At 46.9% G+C, this 19,189-nt stretch overlaps 1 protein-coding gene across 1 annotated transcript in view; it reads left to right on the top strand.

The window, feature by feature from the left end:
- Window positions 1–4,806, top strand: part of CAPN8 (calpain 8) — a 68,527-nt gene extending 63,721 nt beyond the window's left edge. Inside the window, exons 17-21 of the mRNA XM_070768016.1 lie at window positions 867–935; window positions 1,341–1,419; window positions 1,951–2,067; window positions 3,313–3,371; window positions 4,523–4,806. Of these exons, the coding sequence (XP_070624117.1) occupies window positions 867–935; window positions 1,341–1,419; window positions 1,951–2,067; window positions 3,313–3,371; window positions 4,523–4,546 (348 nt within the window). The 3' untranslated portion in view covers window positions 4,547–4,806. The remainder of the gene's footprint in view (window positions 1–866; window positions 936–1,340; window positions 1,420–1,950; window positions 2,068–3,312; window positions 3,372–4,522) is intronic.
- Window positions 4,807–19,189: the final 14,383 nt, after the last annotated feature.

Genomic DNA, 19,189 nt, shown 5'->3' with positions numbered 1-19,189 from the left:
TGTGGTTACATCCAACACTCAGCATAGACTGTGGAGACAAAAGACACAGACTTCCTTAAAGGGTGAGGTTTACAGTCTTGAGTGCAAACATGACTTTTTGTTTGGCTAGTTGAAGGAGGTGAGAATGATGGTCTGTTTCAGAATTTTAATACCTGAGTTGTAACACGCTGGTGTCTATTGATTAATTGGAATGGCTGAGAAAAGGGTAGTTTCAAAGAGACCGAACTTCACAAACAGTTCAAAAGCACCCCCCAGGTCTAGCCCAGTGCTTAATCAGCAGTCACAGGACACAGAGGATCGCACAGAACCCCTGGCCCATTTTGGCTGAGCCAGCTGTCCTGCTGGGACCATGTCTCAAGATCCCTGGGAATCAATGTTGAGAAGCTCAGAGCCCCTTTAAAGCACCAAATACGTGTAGACTGTGTGTGGCCAGGAATCCCAGTCCTATGCTCCTGACTCTTCTGGTACCATTTTGCCGTCAACTCTAGTATCAATGGCAGACATTTAAATCTGGAAGGGAATTTACTACAGATTGCTTAGCTCCACCCTTTCAATGTCCCACGATGATGAGGATGCTGGACACTAAACGAATGATATTGTAGGAGGGCTTTAGGCTCCTGACTTGCCCTTTGCCCCTAGCTCTATGCCTGACCTCAAACGAGGGCCTTTGTGAGCGTTTGACTCTTTAATCTTTATTTGAACTTGTCTCCCACCAATCCTTCCCACCATGACCCCCAGGGCCCTGCTTACCGCAGACATGGATGTTCACTGAGGTCTTAAGACACTCACTGTGCAAGGCCACAGAGAATGTGGTCCATAAAGCATGTGGAATCTGGGCTTGATCGCGTTGGCCTTAACCCGCCTAGAGCAATGGGACAGGCTCCCTGGAACTGGTGGAATTCAAGACGCTCTGGCTGAAGATCCGAAAGTACCTGGTAACCCTTTTCCCCCTGTTGGGTATCCTCTGGGCTCTGGTCACTCTCCTCGGTTCTGTTCCTGGCGCCTTGCTGACACCCATTCCTGATCAGTTTCCTGCCCTGGTCTGACCAGATCCTTCATCATGGTCAAAGTGAACCCCAGACCCGGACACGTTGTCCGGGAAGGACTAAGCAGGCCCCTGCGCCAGTGCCGCCAGAGGAAGTCCCACTGTTCACAGAGCACAAGGACTAGACTGGCTCTGAGCACAAGCTCCTATTTTTGTTCTGGAGACTTCTTGGGAGGAATCAGTGAAGCCTCTGAGGGTGTCCCTGGCCTGTTGAGGAAGCAGTGGGGGTGGAGGGAGATGGTTCTGCAGGGGCTGCAAACAGCTGTTTTCACCTGGAATTTTTCTCCTGCTTTAGGACATCTTTCGGGAGACCGATCATAACCACTCGGGGACTATTGATGCCCACGAGATGAGGACAGCCCTCAAGAAGGCAGGTGAGGACACATCCTGAAGGCAAGATCCCGAGACTGGGATGTGCTCATTGTAAATGTGCTTAATATGATGGTGGTTGCTAATGACCATCAGTGGTAATTGCCTTATGTTGGATGTCAGTGTGATAACAAAGACGTGTTGAGTACCTTCCTTAACTGGGGAGCAGGGAATGTTGCTGGATTCTTTAGACTTTTTCCAAGGACTTTGCCTGTTCCTGGGAAGGTGACAGGAATCACAGGACTGGGCTGTGCAGGGGATGGGCAGGAGAGGCAGTCCCTTCACCTTCCCTGTTTTTTTTGCTGTCGTCCATGTGATGCAAAGCTAAGTTAGTGCTGGAGCTCCAGGCCTATTTTTGGACCAAGGAGGAGGTTCATCCTGTTGAGGATTTTCTAAAAGGAAACTGATTTGATTACCAGAATCCTCTGGAATCCTTTGAAGGGGGCAGTATCAGGCCAGAGTTAGCCCTGAGTTCTGTTGGAGATAGAACTGAGCCCCCCATTCCATCTGTGACCCTGGCCCCCCTCTGCCCACAGGTTTCACCCTCAGTGACCAGGTCCAGCAGACCATCGCCATGCGGTACGCATGCAGCAAACTCACCATGGACTTTGACAGCTTCATTGCCTGTATGATCCGCCTGGAGACCCTCTTCAGTGAGTCACTCTCTCAAGTGAAAGTGTTAGTCCCTCAATCGTGTCCAACTCTTTGCAACCCCATGGACTGTAGCCCACCATACTCCTCTGTCCATGGGATTTTCTACACAAAAATACTGGAGTGGGTTGCCCATTTCTTCTCCAGGGGTTCTTCCCAACTCAGGGATCAGACCGGGGTCTCCTACATTGCAGGCAGTTTCTTTACCATCTGATCCACCAAGGAAGCCCCTCACCCCCACCCTGACCCATCCCACTTCTCCCGAGGTATAGGAAGGGGAAGGGGGCAGGGCCAGAAGGCAGAACCAGAAAGGCTTAGGTAACTGTGGCATCCTTGGGGGAGGGGCAGCAGAAACAAGGGGCTGAGGAAGTCCAAGCTGGCCATGCCCAAGGTGTTGCCTTCTCTGGAAGATTTTTGTGCACCTATTGTGTGCAGTCACTGCAGCAAATGAACGAGTCCTGCAATGGTCCTTAAATGGCTTTTGGTATCTGTTCGCATCTATGGGAATCATTTGAGAGCAGGTATCACCTCCCAGAGAGAGGATAGGGGTCTCCTTCTGGGAGGCTGTGGATAGTCTTCTGCCCGCTTGGGCTTATGCTGTAATGCTGTGCTTAGCCCCTCAGTTGCGTCTGACTCTGCGACTCCACGGACTGTAGCCCACCAGGCTCCTCTGTCCTTGGGACTTTTCAGGCGAGAATACTGGAGTGGGTTGCCATTTCCTCCTCCAGGGGATCTTCCTGATGCAAGAATCAAACCTTCATCTTCTGCATTACAGGCAGATTCTTTACCCACCCAGCCATCTAGGAAGCCCCATGCTTATGCTAATATATCCTATTAAGGGAGGGAGTTTGGGGAAGGGTCAGGCAGCCAGAGGCGAAGCTTAGTGTCTGGATTACCCACACATGGAGCAACCACCCCTGTTCCATGACCCCAGCCCCCCCCCAATGTTAAAAGAATTGCAAGTTTCTAGAGCTCTGAATGTGCAGATGGTAAAAGGAACTTCTCTGCTCACAACTGGAAGTTTGTCTAATTGGGCAAGCGGACATCTGCTGCCAAAAGCTCACTGCTCTGGGCATTGGATCCAGATCTACCCTTCTGGGGTCCCTGAAGCAAGGTGGGAGCTGGAGAGGGTGCCAGAGATGGAGGGAGGATGTCAGGTGGGTGTGGGGTGGACAGAGGCAGCTCTCCGGCTGTTCCAAAGTCCAGGAGCATCCTTATCTGACTTCATTCCTTCTCTGGCATTCTAGAACTGTTCAGACTTCTGGACAAGGACCAGAATGGCATTGTCCAGCTCTCTCTGGCTGAGGTAAGTCGTTTTGGTAAACTGCTTGTTCGTGATACTTGAAAATTCTTGGATGGTATTGCTGCCAAGCGCTGTTTATTCACACTGGCCTGTCTTATTTCTTTGTGGAAACAATGCATGTTCTGTGGCAGGCATTTCTGGGAGGAGTGTGATTGTCATCAATTATATCTCAGATCATTTCAAGGATGCAAGCTCTTATTAATTTGGATGAAATTGGGGGTGGTGGGTACAGTTTAAAGCGCCTAACTTCTCACACAGAATGTCTTTGATTGACATATAGAAGGAAATCAGAAACAAAGAATTAAATTGCAACAAGGTAGAGTAGATACTGAAGTTCTAATACTTTGGCCACCTGATGGGAAGAGCCAGCTCATTGGAAAAGACCCTGATGTGGAGAAAGATTGAGGACAGGAGGAGAAGGGGGCATCAGAGGATGAGATAGTTGGATAGTATCACCAACTCAATGGATGTGAATCTGAGCAAACTCTGAGAGTTGGTGATGGACAGGGAAGCCTGGCGTGCTGCAGTCCATGGGGTCAAAAAGAGTGGGACATGACTGAGTGATTGGACAGCAACAAGAGTAGATGCAAAATAAATGGGTGTAAATTATTGTGTACAAGGCCCACAATATCTTATGCAGAGAACACCAGGCCCTTCCCCTGGGGAAGGCTGCAGCCTATGCAGCAAGGCCTTTACTGGCCTGTGGAGATGCAGGTATGGGCATGTCCCGAGGATTCAGGAGTAGGGCATTGCCCTCGACCTGCTTCTCAGGCAGAAGAGCTAGAGCACCAGCTTATTCCTGGTCCTGCCTAGCTGTCTGGGTACAACCACTTCTATTCTGCTCTAGAATAGTAGTGTTGCTGACCCCTTTCCAGTGATCTAGGAAAGGCCTTCCTAGAAGCACATTAGGCTCAATTGGGTTGAATCTGAAATTTGTGGAAGTCAAGCTTTTCCTAAGTCATATTTCCTTGGGGCTCTGGCTGGGGAGCAGTGACTTAGCAAAGGGCTTCCTTGCTTCCTCTTATGGAGTGAGGCACTTCCTGGGGAAGGAGCTAGAGCAAGTCACACCCATGTGAGGCTGGAGAACATCTCTGGTGCAATCACACCAGCTCCCAGAGGACCCCTGAGCTTACTTCTATCTCCTTCTTTTGCAGTGGCTGTGCTGTGTGTTGGTCTGACCCAGGGTTTTGGTCATCGGTGATGCTCCATGACAACCTGCCTGCATCTTTTCTCCCCTTCTTTGCAGTTTTGTGAACTTTCATCCTTAAGGGGGCATTCATTAACTTTTCATCTCTTCCTTGTTGTTTATTGTTTCCTGAAATCCTGGCCTGTCTCACCGGAGCAATCAGGGAGTCTGAGATCTCTTTCAACAGCATTTACGCTGATCCCAGGGCACCACAGAGGGACAGAAATTGATTAAAGTTGTGGGCCAAAAGGGTTTCTGCCTTTCTCTATTGATACACAATCTGGGGTTTGCTCTGGGGTGTTCCTGCTTTAGGAAACAAGATGTCCTTGAGAAATGACCCAGCCCAAAGCTGCTGCAAGATGAGAAATGCGGGTGGATTTCTTGAAGAAAAGGCCTGCTACAGATTAAGCTACCTCTGGGGACCACCTGCAGGAGAGGAGCTGCTCCCCACCCTTCTGAGATAGGTGCTGGGATGAGCTACAAGGGGAGGAGTTCTTTCTTCCTCACTCGCAGATGGATAAGTTGCTACATTGCAAGTCAGCATTGCCCGAGGGAAAGGAAAGGAAGGGAAAATTCTTGCTGCGGGGAATTCTTACCTGAGGGGAGGTGAGGTTCAGGTTAATTTTGCTCACAGTGAAACAGGAGGATCTTTGTTATTGGTAAGAAAATAGATGCTATAGCCCAGCGTCCTGATAGGCACTTGGGGATGGAGCTGACTCTCGTGCACTGACTGTGGAAATGAAGTATAAAGGAAGATGAATGTCTTAGTCTATTTGGGCTGCGCTAGCAAATACCAGAGACCAGGTGGCTTATAAAACACAGACATTTATTTTCTCACAGTTCTGGAGGCTAGAAGCCTGAGATTGGTGCAGCACACTTGGGTTCTGGTGAGATCTCCTTCTGGGCTACAGACGGTGGACTTCTCATTGTGTCCTTATGTGGCAAGAGCAGAGGGGAGGCAGGCTTTCTCGTGACTCTTGTAAGGGCACTAATCCTAATCCCGTGGACAGAGGAGCCTGATGGGCTAGTAGTCCATGGGGTCACAACGAGTTGGACATGACTGAGCTACTAACACTTCAATCCCATTCATGAGGGCCCCACCCTCATGATCTTACCTGTGTGTGTGTGTGTTTGTTAGTTGCTCAGCTGGGACAGGGGAACCTGGTGGGCTTCCGTCTATGGAGTCGCACAGAGTCGGACACGACTGAAGCGACTTAGCAGCAGCAGCAGCAGTTGTGTCTGACTCTTTTGTGACCCCATGTACCATAGCCTACCATGCACCTCTGTCCATGGAATTCTCCAGGCAAGAATACTGCAGTGGATTGCCATTCCCTTTTCCAGGGGATCTTCCTGACCCAGGGATTGAATCTGGGTCTCCTGCATTGCAGCAGATTCTTTACAGTCTGAGCCACCAGGGAAACCCCGATCTTATTTAACTAACCCTAATTATAACCTACAGTCCGACATCCTAAAACTACCACAGTGTGGTGTGGGGTTTAAACATCTAAATTTGAAGGGGGCACAGCCATTCAGTCCACTGCAGTGAGCTACTGGAGAGAAGACACATACTCACACCTTGGTCTCCGTAGTAGTCTCATTAAGGGTTAGTATTTGACCTCTATAAATGCAACTGGATGAGTCTTCTTTATAGGACCATGACTTATAAGTATGGAGTAACACAAGTCAGATTTTTTTTTTTTAATTGAAGTATAGTTGATTTACAAGATTGTATTAGTTCAGGTGTAAGGCAAAGTGATTCAATTATATATATATATTTTCAGATTTTTTTCTATTATAGGTTATTACAAGATATTAAATACAGTTTCCTGTACTATACAGTAAATCCTTATTGCTTATCTATTTTATGTAAAATAATTTGTATCTGTTAACCCCAAACTCTTAATTTATCTCTCCCCACCACCCTTTCCCCTTTGGTAAGCATAAGTTTGTTATCTGTGTCTGTGAGTCCATTTCTGTTTTGTATATTAATTCATTTATATTATTTTTTAAGATTCCACATATAAGTGATATATGATATTTGCCCTTCTTTGTCTGACTTACTTCACTTAGTATGATATTAGGTCCATCATGTTACTGCAAATAGCATTATTTCATTATTTTTTATGGCTGAGTAATATTCCATTGTGTATATATATATATGTGTGTGTGTGTGTGTGTGTGTGTATACACATATATATAAAATACATATATTTTAAAATACATATGTATTTTACAAATGTGTGTATTTATACATATATTTTTAAATACATATGTATTTTATATATGTGTGTATATACCACATTTCCTTTATCCATTCATCTGTATATGGAGACTTGGTTTGTATCTATGTCTTGACTATTGTAATCTTTTCAAGTTCAGTTCAGTCACTCAGTCGTGTCCGACTCTTTGCGACCCCATGAACCGCAGCATGCCAGGCCTCCCTGTCCATCACCAACTCTCGGAGTTCACTCAGACTCACATCCATCGAGTCAGTGATGCCATCCAGCCATCTCATCCTCTGTCGTCCCCTTCTCCTCCTGCCCCCAATCCCTCCCAGCATCAGAGTCTTTTCCAATGAGTCAACTCTTCGCATGAGGTGGCCAAAGTACTGGAGTTTCAGCTTTAGCATCATTCCTTCCAAAGAAATCCCAGGGCTGATCTCCTTCAGAATGGACTGGTTGGATCTCCTTGCAGTCCAAGGGACTCTCAAGAGTCTTCTCCAACACCACACTTCAAAAGCATCAATTCTTCAGCACTCAGCTTTCTTCACAGTCCAACTCTGACATCCATACATGACCACAGGAAAAACCATAGCCTTGACTAGATGGACCTTTGTTGGCAAAGTAATGTCTCTGCTTTTGAATATGCTATCTAGGTTGGTCATAACTTTTCTTCCAAGGAGTAAGCATCTTTTAATTTCATGGCTGCAGTCACCATCTGTAGTGATTTTGGAGCCCCCCAAAAATAAAGTCTGACACTGTTTCCACTGTTTCCCCATCTATTTCCCATGAAGTGATGGGACCAGATGCCATGAGCTTAGTTTTCTGAATGTTGAGTTTTAAGCCAACTTTTTCACTCTCCTCTTTCACCTTCATCAAGAGGCTTTTTAGTTCCTCTTCACTTTCTGCCATAAGGATGGTGTCATCTGCATATCTGAGGTTATTGCTATTTCTCCCGGCAATCTTGATTCCAGCTTGTGCTTCTTCCAGCCCAGCATTTCTCATAATGTACTCTGCATATAAGTTAAATAAGCCGGGTGACAATATACAGCCTTGACCTACTCCTTTTCCTATTTGGAACCAGTCTGTTGTTCCATGTCCAGTTCTAACTGTTGCTTCCTGACCTGCATACAAATTTCTCAAGAGGCAGGTCAGGTGGTCTGGTATTCCCATCTCTGTCAGGATTTTCCACAGTTTATTGTGATCCACACAATAGCTTTGGCATAGATCCACAAAGGCTTTGGCATAGTCAATAAAGCAGAAATAGATGTTTTTCTGGAACTCTCTTGCTTTTTCAATGATCCAGCGGATGATGGCAATTTGGTCTTTGGTTCCTCTGCCTTTTCAAGTTAGTGTTTCTATTTTTTTCTGGACATATACCCAGGAGTGGAATTTCTAGATCACATGGTAGCTCTATATTTTTGGTTTCTTTAAGAAGACTTCATACTGTTTTCCATAGTGGCTGCACCAGTTTACATTCCTGCCAACAGTGTGGGAAGGTTCCCTTTTCTCCACACCCTCTCTAGCATTTATTGTTTGTAGCCTTTTGATGATGGCCATTCTGACTGACCACCAGTCAGCTTTACTACTGCCTTCAACTCTCCCAAGGCCCGGGGGGAAGCAGGGGTAAGCCCTTAAGTGACGGGGATGCTGGGAGCTCTGGGACCTCACTTCTAGGGAGAGGCTTTGGGATGGTGCCCCTGCAGAGAAAGCTCAGTACATTGGAGGGTGGAGAAGGAGCTCTAGTTGGTTGGCAGCCTGTGGGTCCCAGAAGGAAAGAGGCCCTTCCTCGTCCAGTCAGAGGTATGAGGGAGCTTTCATCACCAGAGCTGCCATCAGCAGGACCCAGGAGGTGTTATGTCCAACTGCCCTAGGCTACCTGGAGATACCGCCCAGCCTGCCCCTTCAGTCCCCGTGGTGTTAGTCTGACGCTCACTGACCAAGGACAGGTCCCTGCCCACCCCCCCCCGCTATTTAGAAATAAAGTGCTACCCTGTGTAGCACAGGGAACTATATTCAGTATCCTGTGATAAACCATAATGGAAAAGAATATGAAAAAGAATATATGCATGTATGACTAAGTCACTCTGCTGTAAAGTAGAAATTAACCCAACATCATAAATCTACTATACTTCAATAAAATAAATTAAAAAAATATAAAGCGCTACAAAGCAATTCTAATATTTTACATATAGCATGGCTGCCTAAATGAAAAGTACTGTGTTATAATCGACTTGCAACAGTTCGCTTTATTTTGAAGGCTTACAGGCTACTTTAGGGGATAGTTTGCTAACCAAAAAACTTACATACTTTCAATACAAAATGGATTTGCTTTAGGGGTCTTGGGTCCCAGGTAAGGTTCATCCTGAAGACTTCTTACCAATACAGCCCATGAGGCCGGTTAAGGATCTTAACACCGCATGGCTTCCCCGTTAAACATTTGAGAGTTTGCTTCATGCTCCTTTCTTTCCCCTGGATTAAGGCAGTGGAGCTGCAATATTTTGGTGTGGCCTCTTCACTGCCCCAGATGTGGCTGTGTCTCAGGAAAGCTCAGCCCCTCCTGAATGGTGGCTCCTGGATGGATTCCCCATGGAGGCTCCCCTGGCTTCCCGCACTCTCCACACGCTGTTGCATTAACGTGTTTCATGGCTTCCCTGTTGCCATGGATGGTCCCTGAATGCAGAGTGTTCCTAGTTCGCCCAGAGCCTAGTACAGTGCCCGCGCAGAATAGGTGCTCAGTGAATGAAAACCATGTCCTTTCCTTTGCAAATGAGGAGGCTCTGTAGCTTGGGTCTCACTTGGTTTTCCCAGTAGACACTGGGTTTGCACTGGTCCCTCACAACAATTTCCAGCAGCAGAAGCCCTAGGGGGACTGCTGATATTTGGATTAGAGCCAGCCTCTGTGGGTGGGTGAAGGGCTAGGGGGATGGGAAGAAGATGTGTCCCCTGGGGGGGTCCCCTGATGAGCTGCTCTCCACCCCCGCCCGACCACATACAGACTCAGGGTAAGGAGTAGAGGGAGCCATTGCCACCAGTGACGTGGCCACTTCCTGTGATTTGTGCAAAGAATCCGTGGGGGCTCTTGGGTCCCCCACTTTCTGGAAGGAGAGTAAAGTGGCTCAGTGGAGGCTCAAGATAGTCTTGGAGGCAGCTGTGGGGCTTGGGTGACCCTCCTCCCTTCCTGTCCATTCTCCCCCACCTACAGAGCCCTGTCACCTCTCAAAGGCAGAGTTTGTTTCCTCATTAGTAAATGCGGAGACATACATGCCCCATGCAGCCCCCAGACTCAACTGAGACCTCAGGGAACAGGGAACCTGATGATGGGGCGGGAAGTGATCACGGTGTAGCAAATTTTCTGGATAATTCCACACTAGCAAGGCATCTCTAGCAAGTCCCCTTTCCTGTGAGAGCTCAGGGCCTCGCGTTATTAGCTTTCTCCTCACATTACGTGACCAGGTAAGGCTTTTTGTGGTTATGCACAATTGCAGAAGCCACGTTGAGCAGGGTTGGGAGAACCCGGCCAGTGGCCCTGCCACATGCGGCAGGGGCTCTTCCCACCAAGGTCCTGATAGTGTCGGGTCTCATAGCATCCTGTGCATCCTGCCGTTGTAGCTGGTGGAGGCCCCTGCCCTGCCTAGTGCTCCCGTTGCTCCTCTCTGCCTCCCTAATGCCAGCCGCTCCTCTGGGCTGGGGCAGCGGGGCCACGGGACAGAGTCCTCCCTTCCTTGGTCAGCTGTGCTCAACCTGCCGAACTAGGGCTGGCTTCTTTCCTCTCACTCCAAGCTTCAGGTTGTCTAGCCTCTCAGATGCCCAGCGTCTTTTCAGCTTTAGATGTCCCAGTTTCTCATCCTGTGATTGCTTCTGCTCTGGCTTCAGGACACAGCCACCCCCTGTACCAGCCATGCTTCTCTAAGCTTCTCCTATGGGGGGCCCCATTTCCCAACTGTCATCTCCCTTCATACATGAACTGTTCCCTTTGACTGATGGGCTGGGTCAACCTGGAGAGTTCATATACTTGACAGCGGACAGTCAAGACCCTCTGCCCCAACGCCATTCTCTGCACTTCAGAACAGACAGTGTCTGGAAGGACCTCATGAGGGGACACTTGCCCACTTTGTTCTGTTCCTCAGCTCTGTGTCATAGGTGGGGTGATGGAAAGCCCATCTGTGTGATACAGACAAGGATGGAGATACGCATCCTGGATCCCACCTCCATCAGTTCTGTCTGATGCACACCTGTCAGGTCTGTGAAATGGAAGCAGCGGTCACTTAACTGGGCTTCCCCGGTGGCTCAGAGGTAAAGAATCCACCTGCAATGCAGGAGACTCGAGTTCATTCCCCAGGTCGGGGAGATCAGAGCATGACAACCCACTCCAGTGTTCTTGCTTGGAGAATCCCACGGACAGAGGAGCCTGGCGGGCTACAGTCCACAGGGTCTTATGAGTCAGACACATCTGAGCACATGCACAGTCGCTTACTAGTGGCAGCTGCGTGGAGACAGAGGGCCCCTCAGAGGGGGAAAGGGTGATGATTTGGAGTTTGCAAGTCATCAAGACAGATGTCAGCTCCTTACAATTTTGAGAGGCCCGTGCTTGCTTCACCAGTTGATTAAACATAGGGCTCTACGGGGGATGGAAATAAGGCAGGAACACTGTCCCACACTGACCTTCACGGAGTTATGAAGGTCTCATGAAGGCCAGTGATGCTTCTCCCACTCCCTTCTGTGCCTGGTGCAGAGCCGGGGGGCAGGCATGTGGCGACGCCTGGCGGTTTACTGCCTTCTGCTGAAACTTGCTTTTTCTTTTTGAAAAGTTTTATATTCATTATATTCACATTCTTATATTTTATAAATTTATTTCTATTAAAATGATTTTATGTTATGTATTATTATCCATTTATGTGTTTATAAATTATTGATATATAAATATTAAGATACATAATATCAACAACATATAAGGGAACTGTATACTGAAGTCTCATGTATTATTCATTAGAGTGAATAATTGTTAATATTTTATCATACCTGTTTTATCATTTTTTTACTGAAGAAGTTTTTGTTAATCACAGATATCATGATATTTCATCTTCTGCTATGCATCTCTAGCAAAGGACATTATTACACAGCCACAATACTGTTATCCAACCTAACAAAATTAGCAATGATTCTGCCACGTCTAATAACCAACCTATACCCACATTTTCTTGATTGACTTTAAAATGTACTTTTACAGTTGGTTTATTTAAGTGGGAATTCAACCAAGGTCCTCATTTTACCAGTTTTGACCTACAGCAATGTTCCCTTTCTTTGAGGTCTTGAATGACTGATACGTAATTGCAGTTTTAGGGAAGAACGTTGGTGATATGAATCGGCGGTCTCTTGCTTCTCAGTCTAATTAAATCTCTTGCAGCGTGCCCATCCTCTCCAGCTTCCTCCCTCTCCCCAGGAGGGTGCTGGATGGTTTGTAGGGACTGGGATCTCAGAAGAGGGTGTCTAGTGTTCCCTGCACTGTGCCTGCCATCCAAGCATGCCCAGCCTTGCAGGCGGCATCTCTTGCTGGTGGCCCTTTGGCTCCACGATCATCTAGGCTGGAACCCCCGCTTCTGGGCCTTACCTGTGTTTTTGTTCAAGTTGTCTTGTTCTCTGACCCCAAGGTTCAGCCAGTTCCCCAGAGCCCATGCACCAAGGCGTTCCTTTCAGCCAGTGGATCTGGGCAGTACTTGTTCTGGCCCTGAGGACACCAGGCTCTGGGAGGCAATGGGTGGGTACTGTAGACCAGCAATGTGCCTCTGAGTATTCACAGAGGGGAATGGCTCTGTTAGTAAAATCACAGGAAAGCGCATGGGAATTCTCTGGGGTTTAGAAGGCACGGTGGTTCCGTGTGGAGTGTAAGCCTTCAATTTCGGCTTGTTGAATTGAATTCAACAAGGAAGAGAAGATTAGGAGATGAGAGACATTATCTGGTGATGAAATTCAAGCCAAAATGTCCCTGTAGTCAGCTACTCTGTTTATGCTCTGTCAGGGGGGATTGGCAGGCAGCTTGTTCCACAGCCTCACAGACGCTTAAGCGTGGGTTTGCAAGGTGGGCTTTCCTGGTGGGCATGAGGGGCTTCTGTTTGGTCCCTAGGCCCCTCCTGGAGACCTGGAGTGGAATCCCCTCAGCCTTCTGAGGGCAGTGGTGTGGGTCCTCAGGAGGTGGAGCCACGCTCTTCAGTCTACTCATTAATTCAGTCAGTGACTGTCTAAAGCACCAACTACCAGCCAGGATCAGTGCTCACCTTGGGAGGTGTAGGGGAGTTGCGTGGGGGTGAAGTGAGGTGGGCAGTGCAAATACGAGTAACAGAGGTTTCTGCCTCCCAGAAGCTTACAGGAGAAGGGGGAGACAGATTCACACACAACTAACAACAATTTAAAACAGTGTAACATCACTGCTGGAAGAGGTACAGAAAAGTCAGGCCACAAGAGAAGAGAGGTCAGTGCTGTCTCAGGAGAGGGAGCAGGCTTCCTGCGAGATGGATAGGAACTGAGCAGCTAGGACTTCATTCATTCATTCATTCGGTAAATGTTAAGCATCAGCTATTTACTATTCTAGTATATATATATGTATATATGTACAGATATGTACACATATATGGCAGTAGGTTGCTCAATTGTGTCCGACTCTTTATAACCCCATGGACTATAGCCCGCCAGGATCCTCTGGCCATGGGATTTTCTAGGCAAGAATACTGGAATGGGTTGCCAATTCCTTCTCCAGTATATATATATATATATATATATATATATATATATATATATATATATACACATACATACACACACACACACACACACTATTCCAGGTATATATAGTCAAAGCTATGGTTTTTCCAGTAATCATGTATGGATATGAGAGTTGGACCATAAAGAAGGCTGTGCACTGAAGAACTGATGCTTTTGAACTGTGGTGCTGGAGAAGACTCTGAGAGTCCCTTGGACTGCAAGGAGATTAAACCAGTCAATCCTAAAGGAAATCAATCCTGAATATTCATTGAAAGGCTGATGCTGAAGCTGAAGTTCTAATCCTTTGGCCACCTGATGCGAAAAGCTGATTCATTGGAAAAGACCCTGATGCTGGGAAAGATTGAGGGCAGGAGAAGGGGGCGACAGAGGATGAGATGGTTGGATGGCATCACTGACATGGACATGAGTTTAAGCAAGCTCCGGGGGAGAGTGAAGGACTGGGAAGCCAGGAGTGCTGCAGTTCATGGGGTCACGAAAAGGTGGACATGACTTAGCGACTGAACGACAACAAATATTCTAGGTATTATGCAGGCACCTGTCAGCGAGGGGGAAAGGTGTTCCAGATGGAGGGAAAGGCATGAGAGAAGGGAACAGCATAGGAAGAGACAGTCTGTTTGGAGAGGCCTGGGCTCTTCTGGAAGATTCGGGGCTTTGCTATGACATTGAGGCCATCACTGCATCCCCATAGGACCTCCTGGGCCAGAAAGCAGCCACCTTCCTTACTCATTCCTGTCTTCTGTGCCATGATCCTGCGGGGGGGTGGGGGGGGGCACTTTGCCTTTCTACATCCCAGGGAAAGAATTTCAGGCTATTCCCCAGAAAGGGCAGGACTCTTGGCCTCCTGAGGTTCAGTTGTGGGGTAACAGCCACTCCCTCTGCTCTCAGGACCAGAGGCACCCCCGGGGCTCTTTGGGCAGCAGAGAGCCACCTTCTGTGGCTGCTGTCCAGCACTGGGCCAGAGCACCTTGGTGTACAGCCTGCCGTGGCCTCTGCAGCTGTGTTCTCACCACCCAGGGTGAAGAAGAGAGGGCCAAGCCCCAGAAAGCCCCTGAAGGAGGCAAGAAACATTCCTCTGGAGCTGAAAGCAAAGACGAGGGATGTGCAGCCAGCCTCCCACTTCCACCTGCACTCCTGAAACATTTACTACTAATTAATTTCTGAATTACACAACAATGCACTTCCTAATTACAAAGGGGAAGCACTAGAAGCTATAAAGGGGTCATTATTTATTGCACAAGCGATTCTAATAGATGTTCTCCCAGAAATGAGAGAGAGAGATGGAGGGGCAGGGTGGAGGAAGGAGAGAGAAGCGGGAGAGAGAGACAGAGGTTGACTATGGGTCAATTGAGACAGAAGGAACGCCTGGCTGGCAGGGTCCTCCTAGTCTCAGAGGCTGGCTGTCATCTGGAAGAGAAGAGTTGTCTGGGGAACCTCAACAACCCTTCGAGGAGACACGCAGACGTCTCTGGGCTCAGAAGGAAAGCTTCCTCGGGAGCCCTGCCAACTGTGCAAACAGCAACACAGAAATGTAAATAATAACACGCAGACAGGATGCAAACATAATTATAGCTGAACATTACGAGGAGAGAGACTCACTGGGGACTGGCCACGTTTTCACGTCTGAAAGTCCCATTTTGCATTGTGGTGATTAAAGCAGACCAGTTTTTTTCCATTTTGTTTTTACTGCCACATGCAATTTTTTTTTTATACTAGGTTGGATAGTACATTAAAACAAGTAAGTAGCTTTCTTTCATATTGTTTTAGAATAGGTGGATTATCACATGTCTATTAGGCTCACCATACTTACTGAGCTCCTACTGTATGCAGGCAGCATGCTAGCCAGTGGGTTACACAAATAAGATAGGGCCCCTGCCTCCAGGTCTGTCCCTGTAGTCTAAGGAGAGAGACAGGTGTGAACACAAGTGGCTTCAGCATGAACTGGAGGCAGGCACAGGGAGCCATGAGGGCAGCAGCTGCCTCTCGGGGTTCGGGCAAGTCTGCGTGGAACAGAGGAGACTGTGAACTAGGAGTTCCCTCCACTCTTACCTGGATCGTGAGGGCCGGGGCTCTCCCCCACCATCAGCATCTGGCTTGCAGGTAGAATGGCAGGTACAAAGGCTGTCAGCTATGAGTGGTCCTCCTGAATGGTGGGTTGTATCTGCTACAGTCCATCAGGGGACAGAAACCACAGCAGTTATTTGAGCAGAAAGAATTAAACATAGCAAATTGTTACCTAGGTAGAAAGTTATAATTAGTAATTGAGTGGATAAGAGGAGTACTTAAGGTACTGGGGAGTAACAGCTGCGAATTATTAAAACATTGAAATTTAGAGGCTCCCCGTCACCCGGCTTCCCTCTGCCCACGTCAAGCTATAAGGCACACCGTCTGAGACGCTGGTGTCTTTGGAGGGGGAGGTTGCACCACAACCGGTTTTACAATTGTAGGAATACTCGCAGAGCGGGTTTACTGCCGCTGGCGCCCTCTGTTGGCAGCGCCTAGTATGGTAGCCGCTAATTTGGAGAAAATGGCACCCGACTCCAGTACTCTTGCCTGGAAAATTCCATGGACAGAGGAGCCTGGTAGGCTGCAGTCCATGGGGTCGCTAAAAGTCGGACACGACTGAGCGACTTCACTTTTCACTTTTCTCTTTCATGCATTGGAGAAGGAAATGGCAACCCACTCCAGTATTCTTGCCTGGAGAATCCCAGGGATGGCGGAGCCTGGTGGGCTGCCGTCCATGGGGTCGCACAGAGTTGGACACGACTGAAGCGACTTAGCATAGCATAATATGGGCTTCCCTGGTAGCTCAGCTTGGTAAATAATCCGCCTCCAATGCGGGAGACCCTGGTTCGATTCCTGGGTAGGGAAGATCCGCTGGAGAAAGGATAGTCTACCCACTTCCGTATTCTTGGGCTTCCCTTGTGGCTCAGATGGTAAAGAATCCGCCTGCAGTGCAGGAGACCTGGAGTCTGCCCACAAGGCAGGAGACCCAAATTCGATGCCTGGGTCAGGAAGATCCTCGGGAGGAGGCCATGGCAACCCGCTCCAGTATTCCTGCCTGGAGAATCCCCATTGACAGAGAAGCCTGGCGGGCTACAGTCCATGGGGTCGCAGAGTCAGACACACTCGGCGACTAAGTATAGCAATATGGAGCCAGTGGGCGGAGGTTGAGAAAGTGGGGGTGGTCCCAGGAGCTGGAGATTCATTCATTCAACTTAGATTTTTGAGTATTCACAAAAAGTCAAACTTTTATGGCCTGGGGACACAATAGTGAGCAAAATAGACAAAAATCCCTTCTTTTTTAAAAAAAAAAATTAATTTCTTTATTATAATTGGAGGCTAATTACTTTACAATATTGTAGTGGTTTTTGCCATACATTGACATGAATCAGCCTCAGGTATACATGTGTCCCCCATCCCAAAACCCCCACCCACCTCCCTCCCCATCCCATCCCTCTGGTTTGTCCCAGTGCATGGGCTTTGAGTGACCTGTTTCATGCATCAAACTTGGACTGGACATCTATTTCACGTATGGTAATATACATGTTTCAATGCCATTCTCTCAAATCATCCCACCTTCACCTTCTCCCACAGAGTCTAAAAGTCTGTTCTTTATATCTGTGTTTCTTTTGCTGTCTTGCATATAGGGTCATTGTTACCATCTTTCTAAACTCCATATATATGTGTTTATATACTGTACTGGTGTTTTTCTTTCTGACTTACTTCTCTCTGTATAATAGCCTCCAGTTTCATCCACCTCATTAGAATGGACTCAAATGCCTTCTTTTTAATAGCTGAGTAATACTCCATTGTGTATATGTACCACAGCTTTCTTATCCATTCATCTGCCAATGGACATCTAGGTTGTTTCCATGTCCTGGCTATTGTAAACAGTGCTGTGATGAACATTGGGGTACATGTGTCTCTTTCAATTCTAATTTCCTCAGTGTGTATGCCCAGCAGTGGGATTGCTGGGTCATATAGTAGTTCTGTTTCCAGTGTTTTAAGGAATCTCCATACTGTTCTCCCTAGTGGCTGTACTAGTTTGCATTCCAACCAACAGTGTAAGAGGGTTCCCTTTTCTCCACACCCTCTCCAGCATTTATGGTTTGTAGACTTTTTGACAGCAGCCATTCTGACCGGCTTGAGATGGTACCTCACTGTGGTTTTGATTTGCATTTCTCTGATAATGAGTGATGTTCAGCATCTTTTCATGTGTTTGTTAACCACCTGTATGTCTTCTTTGGAGAAATGTCTGTTTAGTTCTTTGGCCCATTTTTAGATAGGGTCATTATTTTTCTGGTATTGAGCTGCATGAGCTGCTTGTATATTTTTGAGATTAATTCTTTGTTAGTTGCTTCATTTGCTATTACTTTCTCCCATTCTGAAGGCTGTCTTTTCACCTTGCTTACAGTTTCCTTCATTGTGCAAAAGCTTTTAAGTTTAATTAGGTCCCATTTATTTTTGCTTTTATTTCCGTTACTCTGGGAGGTGGGTTATAGAGGATCTTGCCAGAGAGTGTTCTGCCTATGTTTTCCTCTAGGAGTTTTGTAGTTTCTGGTCTTACATTTAAATTTTTAATCCAGTTTGAGTTTATTTTTGTGTATGGTGTTAGAAAGTGTTCTAGTTTCATTCTTTTACAGGTGGTTGACCAGATTTCCCAGCACCGCTTGTTAAAGAGATTGTCTTTTCTCTATTGCATATTTCTGCCTCCTTTGTCAAAGATAAGGTGTCCATAGGTGCGTGGAAAAATCCCTTCTTTATAGTCTTTTACATCCTAGCTGACAGACAATAAACAAAAATAAATGAGAAATTATATAGTATGTTAGCATATTATATGAAGAGAAATAGAACATAAATGTGTGTGAGTATATGTGAGAGACAGAGTCTGGGGCAAGCATTGATTAATTAATTCAAAGTATAGTTGATTTACAATATGTGTTAGTTTTAGGTATACAGCAAAGTGATTCAGTTATACATCTATTCAGTTATATATATATTTTTTCTGATTCCTTTTCATTATTGGTTATTACAAGATATTGAATCTAGTTCCCTGTGCTATACAGTAACTCCTTGTTGTTTATGTATTTTAAATATAGTGGTATGTATCTGTTAATCCCATACTCCTAATTGATACCCACCTGTCCCCCTTATGGCTGAGTAATATTCCACTGTATAAATATACCACATCTTCTTTATCCATTCCTTTGTCAGTGGACACTTGGGTTGCTTCCATGTCTTGGCTACTGTGAATGGTGCTGCAATGAAGATTGGGGTGCAGGTATCTTTTTAAATTAGAGTTTTCTTCTTTTCTGGATATGTCAAGCATTCAATTTTAAATAGGCAAGGCATCTCTGAGAATAGCAAGGCATCTCAGAAAATGTGGTCTATGAAAAAAACACGTTGGTTTGGGAGGAAGCTGTCTGGATACTCATGGAAATAGCAAAGTGGAGAAACTGAAAGGAGATGTTTGAGGAAGAGCAAGGAGGCCTGCAGGGCTGAAGCAGGAGATGGAGGGAGAGAGGGAGCAGCTGCTGAGTCATGGTGGGCCTGACCCTTACGCATCATGCTGGGGACTTTGGGTTTAACTCTTGAGATGGGGAGTCATTGGAAGTTTTGAATCAAAGCCTGACAAG

This window comes from Bos indicus, chromosome 16 (genome assembly GCF_029378745.1).
Source record: "Bos indicus isolate NIAB-ARS_2022 breed Sahiwal x Tharparkar chromosome 16, NIAB-ARS_B.indTharparkar_mat_pri_1.0, whole genome shotgun sequence".
In the NCBI taxonomy this organism is placed as follows: domain Eukaryota; kingdom Metazoa; phylum Chordata; class Mammalia; order Artiodactyla; family Bovidae; genus Bos; species Bos indicus.
This window is presented reverse-complemented; position numbering and strand designations above follow the sequence as displayed.